Below are 17,500 nucleotides of genomic sequence, written 5' to 3' on the forward strand. Positions count from 1 at the left end.
TGTGAATGATTTTTGTGAGATTTGGACCATCTATGTAGGATTTATAATCAAAACACCTCTGGGGTCATTTATGACCCCGAGAGGATCCATGAGATACTCAACATTATAATGTCCATTTTTGTTGTAATTTTCAAACTCTGTTTTTTGCATTTTGTGGTATTGGGCAGGCCATGGTCAGCAGACCTAAAATATTCACGATATAAACATTTATAATATTAAAATATAATATATTATATAAATAAATAGGGCACCCCTGCGATAGCCAACGAAGCATATTGTGAGGGCACCCAGGTAGCATTTCCTGTGTTATTGCTCCATATTTGTTGATATCATGGCACAGTGGTCCTAGACACATGATGAGAATATGAAATGGAAGTCATCCTGATGAGCAAAGAGGGAGGAAACAAGTCACTAGTGTAGAAATCAATGGCGTTTTTAGAATTTCCCTTATTTTATGGCTATACAAAGGCTAAAGCATCAGTTGAATCATTTCTTTGCTCTAATATATGTGGAAGACACCTTTTCACAGCTACAATGTCCAGAAAAAGTTTCAGAGAAATTTTGAGTTTGCATAAGGTTATATGTTTGAGACATGGTTTTGTCTATGTAAATTACCATATTCTCTGATCTTGTGATTTCATGAACCCAGAAATGTTGAGTACCCTAAAGTTTTATTGCAGAAATGTCATCTATGGGCCTAATGAATAGAATTTAGCTTGGTTTCTCAAAGTTTCACTTTGAGCAATTTCCATAATTAGCATAAATATACTGTATTATTATGGTGAGACCACTACAAGTGAATAGGCAAAAAAATTTAAATGATAGATATCACCATGAAACTTTCTCAGTCGATTACTGATGATGAGAGAAGAAAAAAATGTATTGGATGTTTTTTGTATTTCTATGTTTACATATGCAAATGAGGGCATACATCATATTTAGAATATACGTATGTAAGTTTGACTATTTTTTAGCAAAACAATAAAATGTTCAAATTCACATTTTTTTGCTTTAGATGAGGGACAAGTATGTGAAACATGTAAATAAATTTGAATGAACCCCAAAAAACAATTTATATAGTGGTATTTCTATATAAACTCCTTGGGGTCATAAATGACCCCGCTTGGTCAGATTAGTCGCAAAAACAGGCCGGTCGCTTGAGGGTTAAATGATTCACACATGGCGGGGACATTTCTTTAGACCTATTTAATGTTAAGATTGTTGCTGCGCAAAACAAAACAGTGCCGTTGTGGAACACCGCTAGGCAACAGCTAAGTAGCCAGGACAACAGGTGTTGTCTATCACAGCAGCTGATTAGAGTGACAAAAGACCGGACCCCCTGCGGAGTGATATGAAACATTCGCTTTAGCCACTGACTTGTATACAAGCCAGTGGCTTTAGCAGTGAACGTCTTGTTGCCCTTGACAGCGGTAGCCAGGACAACGGGTGCTGTCTATCACAGCAGCTGATTAGAGTCTTGTTGAAAAGTCGCTTTAGCAGTGAAAAGTCTTGTTGCCATTGACAGCGGTCTGTTATAGACCAACCCGTCCGTTATCGAAAAATAACAGACGTCCGAACGTTGGGGAGCCCCGTTGAAATGAATGGAGCATTCGACAGATGACGTCACAACCATATAATAATGTAATGTAATGTAGTGTAGTGTAGTGTAGTGTAGTGTAGTGTAGTGTAGTGTAGTGTAGTGTAGTGTAGTGTAATGTAATGTAATGTAGTGTAGTGTAGTGTAGTGTAGTGTAGTGTAGTGTAGTGTAGTGTAGTGTAGCGTAATGTAATGTAGTGTAATGTAATGTAGTGTAGTGTAGTGTAATGTAATGTAGTGTAGTGTAATATATAAAGTAACATAATGTAGTGTAATGTAGTGTAGTGTAGTGTAGTGTAGTGTAGTGTAATATAATGTAACATAATGTAGTGTAGTGTAATGTATCTAGTATATGTTAGACATTATTTCTGTATTGTGAGGGAATTTTACAAAGGGGGATTTTCTGTTGACCCTGTCCAGGTCTCTCTGTGTTTGATGTGTAACGTGAGTGGGTCTTGTGGTGAAGAGCATTTAATTAATTTGTAATGTAATGTAATGTAGTGTAGTGTAGTGTAGTGTAGTGTAGTGTAGTGTAATGTAGTGTAGTGTAGTGTAGCGTAATGTAATGTAATGTAATGTGTAGTGTAGTGTAGTGTAATGTTATGTAGTGTAGTGTCATATAATGTAGTGTAGTGTAGTGTAGTGTAGTGTAGTGTAGTGTAGTGTAGTGTAGTGTAGTGTAATATGATGTAATTTTATGTAATGTGGTGTAATGTATCCAGTATATGTCAGACATTATTTCTGTATTGTGAGGGAGTTTTACAAAGGGGGCTTCTCTGTTGACCCTGTCCTGTCCAGGTCTCTCTGTGTTTGATGTGTAACGTGAGTGGGTCTTGTGGTGAAGAGCATTTAATTAATTTGTAATGTAATGTAATGTAGTGTAGTGTAGTGTAGTGTAGTCCATGTCTCTCTGTGTTTGATGTGTAACGTGAGTGGGTCTTGTGGTGAAGAGCATTTAATTAATTTGTAATGTAATGTAATGTAGTGTAGTGTAGTGTAGTGTAGTCCATGTCTCTCTGTGTTTGATGTGTAACGTGAGTGGGTCTTGTGGTGAAGAGCATTTAATTAATTTGTAATGTAATGTAATGTAGTGTAGTGTAGTGTAGTCCATGTCTCTCTGTGTTTGATGTGTAACGTGAGTGGGTCTTGTGGTGAAGAGCTTTTCATTCATAATAAACCTTGAACCAGGGCTGCATGATATTATCCAAAATGTATCGATATCGCGATATCACGGCTTACGATACACGTATCGCAAAAGTTGTGCACGTATTGCAAACAGTTTTTAATTTTTAATAACAGTTCAAACAAACTCCCGCACACTGACCATCTCGCTGCTCTCTCCTCAAGAAACGACGCCTCCAGGTGGTTGCCTGGAGATGGTCAGAACTGTTGCTGGGCGACCCATGGTGCCCTCTCCGACGCGCCTGCCAGCTGAGGTGTGCGAAAAAAGCAGAAGCTTAATTTTTAATAACAGGAAATTTGGTTAGAAGGTTAAAAATCATTAAAAATGTTGACATATTTTTCTAATATCGTGCAGCCCTGTCCAGGTCTCTCCGTGTTTGATGTGTAACGTGAGTGAGCCTTGTGGTGAAGATCATTTCATTCATAATAAACCTTGAACACTTTTTAGAGCACATCCCTTGTGGTAATTAGTTTGTTTACCCCTCATGTAACAAGTGTAGTGTAGAGTAATGTAATGCAATGTAATGTAGTGTTGTGTAATGTAATGTAATGTAATGTAATGTAGTGTAGTGTAGTGTAGTGTAGTGTAATGTAGTGTAGTGTAGTGTAATGTAATGTAATGTAATGTAATGTAATGTAGTGTAGTGTAGTGTAGTGTAATGTAATGTAGTGTAATGTATTGTAATGTAGAGTAATGTAGTGTAGTGTAATGTAGTGTAGTGTAGTGTAATGTAATGTAGTGTAGTGTAATGTAGTGTAGTGTAGTGTATTGTAATGTAGAGTAATGTAGTGTAGTGTAATGTAGTGTAGTGTAGTGTAATGTAGTGTAGTGTAGTGTAATGTAATGTAGTGTAGTGTAGTGTAGTGTAGTGTAGTGTAGTGTAGTGTAATGTAATGTAATGTAGTATAATGTAATGTAGTGTAGTGTAGTGTAGTGTAGTGTAATGTAATGTAATGTAATATAATCAGTTGTGTAGTCTACGTAGAATGCTGCCTACTTCAAAAATGTCAGGGATTTCAGTATTCCCACTTAAAATTGATTGATACATTATTTAGAATAGCACAAATATATACAGTAGGCTATACCCACTTCAAAAAAAATTTCTCAAATATACGGTATACCCACCATGAAAAAGAAGACTACATCACTGAGTGTAATGTCATGTCATGTCATGTCATGTAGTGTACTTTAAAGTAGTGTAGTGTAATGTGATGGGATGAAATGTAATGTATGAGTGACACATCAGAGTATAAAGGACAAATTGTTGGTGCGCGTCTTGCTGGCGCATCTGTGACCGAGACAGCAGGTCTTTGTGATGTTTCAAGAGCCACTGTATCCAGGGTAACATCAGCATACCACCAAGAGGGATGATTTGTTTGTTTGTTTGTTTACATTTATGGTCAACTATGCAGCTGTGGCCATTTCATTTGCCAGTACAGGTACGACAATTCCATTTCTGCAATTTTCATCAGAAAAACTTATCCTTTTAGGAGTTTTTATAAAAAACGAGGTTCTTGAATGATTTTATCTACTATATATTCACTATTTTATTGATTCATTTTATTCTATACAGTTTTATCTTCATTATTTTATTGTGTCATTTTATTCTACACAAAACCGAGGGTCTTTCATTCTTTCATCTATTATTTATTTTATTGATTATTTTTATTCTATGTAGTTTTATCTTGCATTGTTGTTGTTCTGTATGATTTGAGTCTTTTAACTATCAGCTTCAGTTGCTGCTATGCTTGCACTTGTTTTGTTATGTTTACTGAGTTGAGTATCTGTAAAGGGAACGCTGAGGGAAGAAGCTCGACATGAACACCAATAAAGAGACACTCAGAGAACGCAGAGGGAACTAAATGGGAACCATGCAAGCGTCCTGAGAACCAAATGGGAACCATACAAACGTCCTGGGAACCAAATGGGTGACAAGTGACAACCAAATTACAACCAAAACAGAACCATGGCTTTCTGGGAACGTACCCAGAACCGAACCGGAACCAAAAAATGTTAGTAGGGTATACATGAGTGAGCAGTGGTTTTTTTGTATTCATAAAAATTTTGTTTGGCAGGTTGATCATTGCGAAAGCTGATCCCAGAATACAGCAGTCACCTGTGCAAACACACCTTTGACTCCGGACCAGTCCTCCACAGAACCCTCTGATTGCTGAAATGGTGGAGAAGTTCAGGAAGACCAGCATCCAAGCTGTTGCTGCTGCTGCTGTTACTACACACGGCCACTAGAGGGCAGCAGTACTCCATGAATACAACACGCCACTCCCCATCCAGGAAGTCTGGAGCGCCACAGGTAAACAAAACCTACTGAGCTGCACCTCAGGAGCTGTGTTGTCGTCTTAGTCCACTTATCTCTGAATACTTAAGAAAATGGCTGAAGCGATGGCAAGTAACGAGGATATTTTCATGTGTCCTATTTGTTTGGACTTTCTAAAGGATCCGGCGACTCTTAACTGTGGACACAATTACTGTTTGGGTTGTATTGAGGGCTGCTGGAATGAGGAAGATGTGAAGGGCGTTTACAGCTGTCCTCAGTGCAGACAGACTTTCACACCAAGACCTGTTTTAAAGAAGAATTTTATTATGGCTGAGCTCGTGGATCAAATGAAGAAATGCAGAATACAAACTGCAGCTGCTGTTGAATGTGCTGCTGGACCTGGAGATGTGGCCTGTGACGTCTGCACCGGTAGAAAACTCAAAGCTGTCAAGTCCTGTCTGGAGTGTGTGGTATCATACTGTGACACTCATTTAAAAACTCACAATGAAGTTAACCCAGGCAGAAATCACACCATGACTGATGCCACAGGCCAGCTACAGGAGAGGATCTGCCCCCGCCATAAGAAGCCTTACGACATATTCTGTCGCACCGACCAGAGTTGCATCTGCTATCTGTGTACTATGGACGATCACAAAGGCCACGACACGATCACAGCTACGGCAGAATGGAGTCAGAAAAAGGTAAGACGTACGTATGTGGGATTACAAGTGTATTGGGCCTATTTGGGTATCATTCATAGTTAATGCTTTATATCACCTAGGCCTACGTAGAGATTGGAAAATACGTATTGGAATGTATTTGCCCCATTTAGGAGGCAGACCAGGGTGTGTTTCAGATTAAAGGGCAGAAGTCTAACACTGTAACAACTGGAATATTGACAGCCAAGTATTTACCTGCCATACAGGTTCTGCCAGTCTGACTCATGATTAAAGGAACAGTCCTCATTTCAGGAAATTACTCATACTATGTAGTGGAGCCCTGTTAAAATATGAGAGTACATGTGATTTTTTTCCAGGTCTGATGTGAAACAACTGTAAAACATTGACGGCCAAGCAGCCTACCTGCCATACAGGTTCTGCCAGTCTGACTCATGTGTAATAGTTAACCCATTGATGTCTGCTGCCAGTCTGTCTGTGTTTAGTCTTTCACAGAGGTCCTGTTGCATCAACTGCTTGTTTTGAACAACTATGGCCCTTTTATCCTTTTATTGACCGGTTCTGTCAGTCTGTCTCATGTTTAATAATTAACCCATTCATGCCTAAGGCACCTGCAAAAACAAACCCTGCTAAATGCCCAAGACCTGTTTTGGGGGTAGGTGCCTCAGCCTATAAAAACTGTAATATCTCCGAAGCACATAAAACATGAAATAATTTGCATGTAAAAGCTAAGACCCCCATCCTGCATTACAATGTGTTCATTCAGTTCTAACTGTCGGAGTCATTTTGTATTTTTTTGTTTGGTGACACCTGCTGGCAGAATGTAGAATAACCATTTGGAATTTGGAATTTTTGTGGCCTAATTGGACCCGGTCCGAGTGATTGATCAGTCAGCGTGTGGTCAGCGAGTCAGCGTGTGGCTGAACATCAGTTCACTAGGCCTACCGTGGGTGCTTGTGCAAACTTGCGATTTGGATTTACCCTTTTTAATTTTTTTTATTTTCTTTAATTTGATGTGAATGTTTGTGTTTGATTAAGAAGAAGAAGAAGTTGTGATTTGAGAAACTTTTTATTTCAGTTCAGTTCAGTTTGGCATTTCGTGACAAAAGGAAAATGGAATTTGATTATGTTTATGAAATGGAAAATAAACCATCAAATGAATATTAAAATCACCTCAGAGCGTCAGTGACTTTTAAGAAGACGCTACACTAACATACCAGCATTATTAATATGACAAATCTCAAATATCATGAGCCTGGATGCTGTGTCCATTCAGCTTCAGTTTCCTGGGTCAATGTTGAGTAAACCATACGCAGCATCCAGCTCCAAGGGGTTAATTGAGGCCTTGCATCAACTTCTTGTTATGAAGAATTACAGCCAAACAATTTCATAATAATATCAGTAGAATTTGCTGTTTGTAATGTAATATAATTTAATACAGGATGGTTTGGGTCAGAGCCAGAGGAGATCCCAGCAGATACTCCAGTTGAAGGAGAAGGAGCTGCAGGAGCTGAGGAAGGCTGTGGAGACTCTCAAGGTGAGAACTGACCAGAGAAGAAGACAATCTGCAGCAGGTTTCTGGTTATGCGCGCGCGCACACACACACACACACACACACACACACACACACACACACACACACACACACACACACACACACACACACACACACACACACACACACACACACACACACACACACAGAACTTCTCCATGTGACTGCACCTTACCGGCACTCTCATATCTCCACTACTAAGAACTGTTTTCACTATGTGACTTGCACCCCCAACTATGCTCCTAAATTGCAGCTTGGCTCTTATGCAGTGAGATAGTAGTTATGATGAGCTGTGACACAAGCATGTAGTATTAGTATTAGTGTTGTACTAAAGCTGTTTGCCAGATGATCTCCCCTTCAAAACCACAGACTGCCAGTTGACTTTCTAGACTTAATTGCAGTTTAAACAAATGAAACACTTATATAGAGCAGTTACATATTACATGCGTGTGTGTGTGTGTGTGTGTGTGTGTGTGTGTGTGTGTGTGTGTGTGTGTGTGTGTGTGTGTGTGTGTGTCCTATCAGTCTGGTACACAGACAGCAGTGGAGGAGAGTGAGAGGATGTTTACTGAGATGATCCGCTCCATTGAGAGAAGGTGCTCTGAGGTGACAAAGCTGATCAGAGCTCAGGAGAAGGCTGAGGTGAGTCGAGCTGAAGGACTCCTGAAGCGACTGGAGCAGGAGATTGCTGAGCTGAAGAGGACAGATGCTGAGATGACACAACTGTCACTGACACAGGATCCCATCCATTTCCTCAAGGTTGACAATATTAGTTTGTTGTTCAAACTATTGGGCTCAAAACATCTCTAAACACAGCGGCGATACAGCCCTGTTAATGTCCTTTCGATCAATGTCAGTAGGTCTACCTCACCCTTGTTTGTGTGTGTGTGTGTGTGTGTGTGTGTTTCTCTGTCAAGAACATTGCGTCCATCACTGGGAGTCCTTACAGCACAATTTCAACCAGCGTGACCTTCAGCCAAAGCTTCTCCTTGGAGCCCCTGAAGGAATCTGTGTCTGCACTGAAGATGCAGCTGGAGGAGAAATTAGATTCAGTCTTCAAGCAGGAAATAGTCAGGATATCTGCAGCAGGTTCGACAAATATATAAATCATTACAGACATTTTCAAATATCTTTCCAAGGCAAGACATTACCATTTCATATCCAGAGCACACACGGTGAGTCTTTACCACAAACACACACACACACACACACACACACACACACACACACACACACACACACACACACACACACACACACACACACACACACACACACACACACACACACACACAATTGCTGGACCGTGTCCCGTTGGTGGATACTCTTAGTGTGACGTTGTCATGTGTTCTCCACTGCTCTGATTGGAGCTTATTGTGGACCACTTCATATTGTGGTGTTGATGCTCTTATTTAGGCCAATGTGATGTTTTCATATTGTGGTGTTGATGCTCTTATTTAGGCCAATGTGATGTTTTCATATTGTGGTGTTGATGCTCTTATTTAGGCCAATGTGATGTTTTCATATTGTGGTGTTGATGCACTTATTTAGGCCAATGTGATGATTTCATATTGTGGTGTTGATGCTCTTATTTAGGCCAATGTGATGTTTTCATATTGTGGTGATCATGCACTTATTTAGGCCAATGTGATGTTTTCATATTGTGGTGTTGATGCACTTATTTAGGCCAATGTGATGTTTTCATATTGTGGTGTTGATGCACTTATTTAGGCCAATGTGATGTTTTCATATTTTGGTGATCACTTATTTAGGCCAATGTGATGTTTTCATATTGTGGTGATCACTTATTTAGGCCAATGTGATGTTTTCATATTGTGGTGATCACTTATTTAGGCCAATGTGATGTTTTCATATTGTGGTGATGGTGCAGTTATTTAGGCCAATGTGATGTTTTATTTCTCAGTGTCTGATGGCCAGGCTCTTATTGCTGAACCAGTGACCAGAGAGGACTTCTTACAGTGTGAGTTGGACACACACACACACACACACACACACACACACACACACACACACACACACACACACACACACACACACACACACACACACACACACACACACACACACACACACACACACACACACACACTCTGTTATAAAAAAACAGGGTTACGGTCATAACCTGGGGGCGTATTACAGAAACTTCCTATCTTGAAAATCTTATCTTATCTGTCTAGTTAGCGTGGCAACGGCACTTTAGGACCGAAATTAGGAAAAGCGTATTACAGAACAGAGTTTCCTAAGTTGTTTTGCGCATCCTATCTTAGCCTCTTATTGCAGCAGGGGATTTTATGGAATTCTGAGGCGTTTTGTTGATACTGCATTCAGCATTAATTATTTCAAGTTGTATAAATAGTTGAGAGGTCCATGGTGGCTTAAATGAAAGAAGACAAAATGGCCAAAACAACCATTCACCCCTAGTTGTTTATTTATGTCATAAAATGTCCATTTCAGATGGTTAAGTGAAGAAAAAATGTAAAAACTTTTTTGGTCTGTGAATAAAAGTCTGGTGGGTGATCGGATAAGAAAAAACTACACATGGTCGGATTCCCCAAGGTCTTGGGAAGTAAAATCCAAAGTTACAAGTACATACATTGAACTAAGACGGTGCTGTGCATGCATATGTATAGGGTGCAATTGGCGTTTCAAAATGTTCAAAACGCTCGTCATGCTTAAACGAATTAAATAGACAAAGGAGGGTAATTTTGTGGGTTTTTATGGTTTGACATTGTGTAAATACATGTTAAACATCTTATTGCGTTTGAATTTCGATGCCAATGTTATTCATATGGCCATTATTGGAACGTTATCTGACATCTGACCCATTCGTCGCATTTTAACAGTGCAGTGACCATAAATAACCAATGGATGGCAGTACAAGACCAGAAATGTCTTCCCCAACTCTCTCGACTATCGCCGACCGACTTTGACCCCATCCGCCATCGCGAGATTAGCGCCCAAGGCATTTCCAGCTTGCTATGTGTCAACAGGCCCCTATACGCTAATGCTACATTTACAGGGGGGAGGCACTATTATATGTCGCTACAAACACAATCGATGGTCCAAACAGGGCATATTACTGCTTCAAATGACAATAAAACGGTATACTATTACTTTCAAGGGACGTGGATCGCTGTGCACCCGACCAGTCATGCGTCGTAGCTGGCTAAACACAGTGCTACTTAGAACGCCAATGTCCGTAGCCACGTACGCACGACATTACGCGTGCTTCCTACCAAGGCATGGTTGACTAACTAAGGCTATAGAGCCACTCTTAGTGTTCGTCAAACTGTATAGGTTTAGTTCAGTAATGCCTCGATGGCATAGTTTAACGCTGATTGAGATATCAGCATATAATGTCGGCGTGTGGCTTTCACATCTCCATAGTTGGAGGCTGTACTAGGCAGCTTGATCGGGCTATATTTGGGAAATAGTCTGTTTATGACAAAAAATGACCATATGGTGTCACGGAGAACCCCTTCACGAGTTTCCTCATGTATGACATTGCGTGCAAAACCATAAACCAGTGACCAGTAAATGCCGACGGACATGCCATTGGATTTCTATGAGGAAAAGGTACTTTTTTTCGGGATGAAAGGATTACGCAGCTGTACGATTTCCCTGGGCATTTCAAAACAACCAAGACCACTTTCCAGACTACTGAAAGGTAAAGAATGACTTTATGGCTTTATTTGTGCCCACACGCGGTCTTAAAACACATTTCTGAACGATGTTTTGGGGAGCGTGGCATGTCCCATTCAATCCTATGGAGGTTGCCTACCCAGCTAACTTGGCTAATGCTAGCTAGCCATTTGGTCGGCATCGGTGATTTTTCAACTCGACCTAGTTCAGACGTCATACGAGCTAGGGGAATGGCGGTTGCGACTGCATTTTCAAAATTAGTTGCATAAACGTGCAGCAAACTTTATTTATCAAAATTGGGTCGCCGGCGACCCCTGGTGGACGCCCGTTGACAAAAGGAGTTAAGTTAAGAAAGGGGTATTACAGAAGCATCCTAACTGCGAAAAATCCTAAATAATTGGTCCTAACTTTAGGACAGCCACCCAGCTGTCGTAATTCCAGTTATCCATTGATTTGTTAGCCAAAATTTAGCTGGTGTTCATCACCATTTACCCAGGCTCAGCTCGCTGTTTCAGCCAGAGCTACAGTGAAGTCTATCCGGGAAAACAACGCAATTGTGACCGGATGAAATGTTAATTAAATTAGGCTATATTGACTGACCCAAACGATAATGATAAATATACCCGACTTCGATGTGAAGTCCGATATCAACTTCCCTAATTGACAGCCGACCATGGGTCAAGCCAAGTCGGCTAATTGTCATATTTATATACATGCGCTGGTCATACAAAGACATTTCATGAAATTACGTTTCTTAACTGTTTTGCGTGCATTCGCTTGGAAAAACAAAGCATTGGGATGAAAATATGGAAAATGGGAAGCACTTTATTGGGACTGAAACCACAATGCATTCGGTCAACTTGAGGTTTGCAGGCAGCGAGAGTGACCTCATTTCGTCCTCACAGATGTTGCTGTATTATAAATCCGTTCAGTGGAACGTCACTAATAAGTGCGTTATTTAAAAGTACATCACATCAATGAGCTTAAAAAGTTTAGCGAAATATTTACGTCCTCTTCCTCTCTGGTTTAGTATCACGCAGACCGCGAGATGCAGCAGTCAAATCTGTGTGTGTGTGTGTGTGTGTGTGTGTGTGTGTGTGTGTGTGTGTGTGTGTGTGTGTGTGTGTGTGTGTGTGTGTGTGTGTGTGTGTGTGTGTGTGTGTGTGTGTGTGTGTGCTGTCCAATAACTGCACTAAAGAACTTTTGACCCTTGACCACTGGACATACTTGTTTTTCCTGCTTACTGTTCTGGTAAGTTTATAATAATGACACGGACTCTGAGGTAAGTATCATCACGCAAGTCGTGTATTGCCGGAAACATTACAAAGCCCTACTTCCGGGGTCGGTGTATATCATATTAAGAGTCACAACTAAACTAGACCCCGTAACATCCTCCTTTACAAAATAAGACAATTACAATGGCCAAGGACGATCTGAACATACTGGAGGTATAACATTTTCCATGTTGTAAACCTGTAAGGAACTTACTGTAAGATGTAAAAGATACACAACATCAATACATACTGAACACATTGCTACATTCAACATACTGCATATTCAAATGACAATCATATCCTCAAACCTACTGCATATTGGCATATTCATCACAAGACAGTTCATATTCAAGAACAGTGCATATTAAAACAGTGCAAACATACACATAAAAAATAGTGCATATCACATAGCATAAAAATAGTGCATATCAAGAACAGTGCATATAGTCACATTCATATTGTCACATTCATCTGTTTTTTCATTCCTTTTTTTTAAAATTTATTTATTTATTTATTTTATTTTTTGGGGCTCGAGCATGCATATTTTGTTTTTTTTTTGCTCCTGTAATGTTTTTTTTTTTTTTTAATAAAGCTGTGAGCTGTAGTGTTTTTTTGTTTGTTTGTTTTTTTTTGTTTGTTTGTTTGTTTTTTTGTTTTTTTGTTTTTGTTTTGGAGCCCCTGGATGTCCATGGCCGCCGATGAGGGGGTAAGCTCTGCTACTCGCAGGTCCACTCTGTTGCGCCGATAAAGGGTACCTTCGACGTCCACCAGGTAGGAGCGTGGCGCAACCTGTTGAAGACAAGTCCCCCGTCTCCAGCGACCAGATGCATCACTTGGTAGAGGCTTCATCCTAATCGACTCCCCGATCTCCAGCTCAGGTAAGTCTTTAGCGGTGCGGTCATAGAAGTGCTTTGCAATCTGACGACGGCGGCGTAGCTTCTCCGTGACGCCCCCAGGCACACTTGGCTCGAGAAGCTTGTTTGTAACAGGAATGGAGGTTTTGAGCCTCCTGGACATGAGGCGCTGTGCGGGACTGCTGTCCATGTTCTCTGTGGGTGTGTTTCTCCAGTGCAGAATGGCTTTCCAGGGGTCTGCCCCATCTCGTGCTGCTCTGCGAAGAAGGTTTTTTGCTATTTTGACAGCAGACTCAGCCTTCCCGTTTGCTTTTGGGTGTCTTGGCGAGGAGGTCACATGGTCAAACTCCCATTCGAGTGCAAATCGCTTGAACTGGGAGCTAAACTGCGGGCCGTTGTCTGTGATGACCTTGTCTGGCTGTCCATGACGAGCAAATTGGGCCTTGCAGCGCTTGATGACTGTGTCTGCCGACAGGTCTGGGAGCAGCTCAATCTCCCAAAAGTCGGAGTAATGATCGACGATGAGCAGGTAGTCCTTTTCTCTGTGTGCGAACAAGTCCATGCTGACAATTTGCCATGGCCGTGTGGGTAGCTCATGTGAAAGCATGGATTCTTTCTGCTGATTGTGAGTGTATTCTGAGCAGATGAGGCAGCCACTAACCTTGTCCTTGATTTCTGCTTGCATGTTGGGCCAGTATAGTGTCTCTTTGGCTTGTCTGTAGCAGGCATTACCTCCGATGTGGCAGGAGTGTATGCGCGTGAGCATCTCTGGACGCATGGACTTTGGGATGATGACCTTTTGGCCCTGGAAAAGGATGCCGTTCTGCACGCTGATCTCATCGCGGTAAGTCCAGTATTCACGGATGTAGTGTGGTGTGCTTTCTTTTGTCTCTGGCCAGCCCGCTAGCACAGTTGACTTGAGGGACTGCAAGCATTCGTCCCTGTCTGTGTGTCGCCTGATCTGTTCAAGTCGTTGGTCACTCACATTCAAGTACTCTGCCTGGTTAATGTGCTGTGCATCGTCCTGTTCCTGCTGCAGTGAACAGATGTCCTGGCGAGTGTAGGTCGTGCCGAGGCCTGAGCACTTGGTCGTTGCCCTGCTGAGCGTGTCACTGATGAACATCTCCACCCCGGGCTTGTAGACAATTCTCAGGTTGTAGTACTGCAGTGTCAAGAGCATGCTCTGGAGCCTCTTAGGCGCGCTCAGGAGAGGCTTGCTGAAGATGGATATCAGAGGCTTGTGGTCGGTCTCAACTGTGACGAGGTCACGCCCATACAGGTAGTGGTGGAATCTCTGACAGGCAAACACAATGCTGAGACACTCCTTTTCAATTTGTGCATAATTTCTCTCTGTAGGGGTGAGTGCTCTGGATGCAAAAGCGATGGGCTGACCTTCCTGCATGAGGCAGCACCCCAGCCCACTCTGGCTGGAGTCGCTCTGCACCGTGACTGGTCGCGTAACATCATAGTACCGTAGCACCGGCATGGATGAGGCTAGGGACTTTAACTCGGACACTGCTGCATCATGCTTGGGGAGCCAGTGCCATGGGGTGTCTTTGTCCAGCAAGCGCCGTAGTGGCTCGCAGACGGCTGACAGGTGTGGCATGAACTTTGCTAGGTAGTTGGCGAAACCTATGAGACGTTGTACACCCTTCGCGTCCTCTGGGTTGGGCATGTCCACAATGGCCTTCACTTTCTCAGGGTCAGGCTTTAACCCGGAGGCTGACAGAATGTGGCCATGGAAACGTACCTCTTTCAGCTTGAACTGCAGTTTTGTCAGGCTTAGTCGGAGTTTCACCTCCCTGCAGCGCTCCATCACCGCCCGCAGGTTCGCATCATGGTCCCTCTCTGCTTCCTCGTCGGAGTCACCACAACCCACGACTAAGATGTCATCCCCAATGGGTTCAACCCCTTTCAGCCCTGCTAAGAGTTCATGTTGCTTGCGCTGGTAGATCTCTGGAGCCACAGAGACCCCAAAGGGTAGCTTCAGCCAGCGCTTCCTGCCCCAGGGTGTCCAGAATGTGGTCATGAGGCTGCTCTCGTCATCCAGCTTGCACTGCAGGAACGCATGCTTGGCGTCCACTAAGCTGAAAAGCCTGGCCTTTGGCAACTTGTACAGGACATCCTCAAGCGTGGGCATGATGTAGTGTGAGCGTTTCAGGGCTTTATTCAAGAATTTTGGATCCAAGCAGATCCTCAATTTGCCTGGCTTTTTCACAATGACCATGTTGCTGATCCAATCAGTCGGTTCGCTGACATCCGCAATGTGACCATCAGCTTGGTACTGGTCCAGCAAAGCTTTCACATCGACTTTCATGGCTATGGGGACGTTGCGGGGCGCACACTGAACAGGGTCGACGGTCGGGTCCAACTCAAAACGAACTACCCCAGGCACGGCTTCTACAGGTGAGTTGAAGACATCCCCATATTGCTTGGTCAGCTGTTCTTTGGTGAAAGCTGTGGGGTAGGTGTGCTCCACTGCATGCACCTCTGCAGGGCTCATGAACTTGATGAGGCCAAGGCGCTCGCAAGTGGTGCCTGACAGCAAGGGCTTTTGAGTGGTCTTGACCACTTCAAATGTCGCTGGGTGTGTCTGGCCTTTGATCACACTCTCAGTTTCAAAAATTACCATGGAGGTTAACATGTCACCAGAATAGAGCTTTAGTCTGGTTTTGCTGGGTTTCAGTGCAGTATTGGGTGCCAGTTTCATTTTGTCAGTGTAGCTCATGACATCACAAGTGGCTCCAGAATCGAGCTGGCACTGCTGCGACTTCTGATTTATTTGCAGTGTCACAAACCATTTTTTCCCTTTTGCCTGCACTGCTCCAATTGACTCGTGCATGTATATGTCAACATCATTGTTTGAATCTGAATCGGATAATTCTACTACACAGTGCAGCTTTTTGTCATTTCTTTTACTCTTCATGCACATCTTTGCAAAGTGATTTTGTGTGCCACATAATTTGCATGCCTTTCCGAATGCTGCACAGTGCTGCCTGCCTTTTCGGTGCGTGTAGCCGCAGTATCGGCACATCTCCGCATCTGTGACCGAAGGGGGAGAATTGCTCGGTTTCGATTTGTTTGGCCTGAACCGTTGCTTGGCAACCGCATGGACCGCGTCTGCGTGCGATGTGGCGTCGGTGGAGGACACTATCATTTTCATTCGCCTGTCTGTCTGCTCTGCGGCTCGACACGTCTCGATGGCACTGACAAGTGTTAAGGTCTTTTCTCTGAGCAGCCTGCGCCGAGTGCCTTCGTCTGAAATTCCCAGTACGATCTTATCCCGAATCATTTCATCCTTCAACTGCCCATACTCGCATGTTCCCGCCTTCTCTCTCAGCCTGGTAATAAAGCTGTCAATAGTTTCCCCATCTTCCTGTTTACAGCGCCCAAACACGTATCTCTCATAGATTGTATTCTTAGCAGGTTTAAAGTACTCTTCCAGACCGTTGAGTATGGCTACAGGATCATTCTGCTGAACAGCGGTAAGATTCAGGTTATAACGGTAAATGTGTCTGCACTCACTTCCCATCACAGTTCGTAGCATAGCCGCTTGCACATTCTTCGGTCTGACAGATAGCCCCGTGACAAGTGAATAATCTTCAAACTCAGCCCGGAACACTTCCCAGTTGATGCTCCACTCACCGGTAAAGCTCATCGGTGACGGCGGGGGGATGTTGGGGGCCATGGCTGTGTTGGCGGGCAGCGCTATGCCCTGCTCGGCGGCTGGCTCGGCGGCTTGCTGCTGCTGTCCCTGCGCGGGTAGGTGGCTTGGCCCGGCGGCGTTCTGCAGACCTTCCGCGGGAATAACCGGCTCACTTGTGCCTTCAGACATGGTGGCTACGCTGACTGTAACTGTACGACGCTTACGTTTACGACGCCTCATTCAATGACGAATTCACTTCTTACTTTAACTTCTGACACCATGTTCTGGTAAGTTTATAATAATGACACGGACTCAGAGGTAAGTATCATCACGCAAGTCGTGTATTGCCGGAAACATTACAAAGCCCTACTTCCGGGGTCGGTGTTTATCATATTAAGAGTCACAACTAAACTAGACCCCGTAACACTTACCACAAGCAAAGACTGTGATCTGTCGGAGCTGGCCCAGTTACTGGGGAACCTCTTTGTGTGTGTGTGTGTGTGTGTGTGTGTGTGTGTGTGTGTGTGTGTGTGTGTGTGTGTGTGTGTGTGTGTGTGTGTGTGTGTGTGTGTGTGTGTGTGTGTGTGTGTGTGTGTGTGTGTGTGTGTGTGTGTGTGTGTGCTTGCCTAATACACTTACCTGTACTTTACTGTGACATTGTAAGAATTTTCAACCCCTATCATACTCTGTACACTGCCTACTCAACGTGATCTCCAGGGGTTCTGTGCTCCTGGACACGGATGGTGGGGGCACGGGGTCCGTGTCCAGGAGCACAG

The 17,500-nt window shown here is 43.1% G+C and overlaps 1 protein-coding gene across 2 annotated transcripts in view; it reads left to right on the forward strand.

Moving 5' to 3' along the window:
* Positions 1 to 4,889: 4,889 nt before the first annotated feature.
* LOC134445169 (tripartite motif-containing protein 16-like) overlaps positions 4,890 to 17,500 on the forward strand; it is a 19,541-nt gene continuing 6,930 nt past the window's right edge. The window contains exons 1-6 of one of the 2 annotated variants that reach the window (XM_063194254.1): positions 4,890 to 5,091; positions 5,235 to 5,756; positions 7,174 to 7,269; positions 7,813 to 8,046; positions 8,205 to 8,376; positions 9,212 to 9,268. In XM_063194254.1, the coding sequence (XP_063050324.1) occupies positions 5,044 to 5,091; positions 5,235 to 5,756; positions 7,174 to 7,269; positions 7,813 to 8,046; positions 8,205 to 8,376; positions 9,212 to 9,268 (1,129 nt within the window). In that variant the 5' untranslated portion in view covers positions 4,890 to 5,043. Of the gene's footprint in view, positions 5,092 to 5,165; positions 5,757 to 7,173; positions 7,270 to 7,812; positions 8,047 to 8,204; positions 8,377 to 9,211; positions 9,269 to 17,500 lie in introns of those variants that run through there. The other variant, XM_063194253.1, reaches the window with a different exon arrangement.

This window comes from Engraulis encrasicolus, chromosome 3 (assembly GCF_034702125.1).
Source record: "Engraulis encrasicolus isolate BLACKSEA-1 chromosome 3, IST_EnEncr_1.0, whole genome shotgun sequence".
Taxonomy (NCBI): Eukaryota; Metazoa; Chordata; class Actinopteri; order Clupeiformes; family Engraulidae; genus Engraulis; species Engraulis encrasicolus.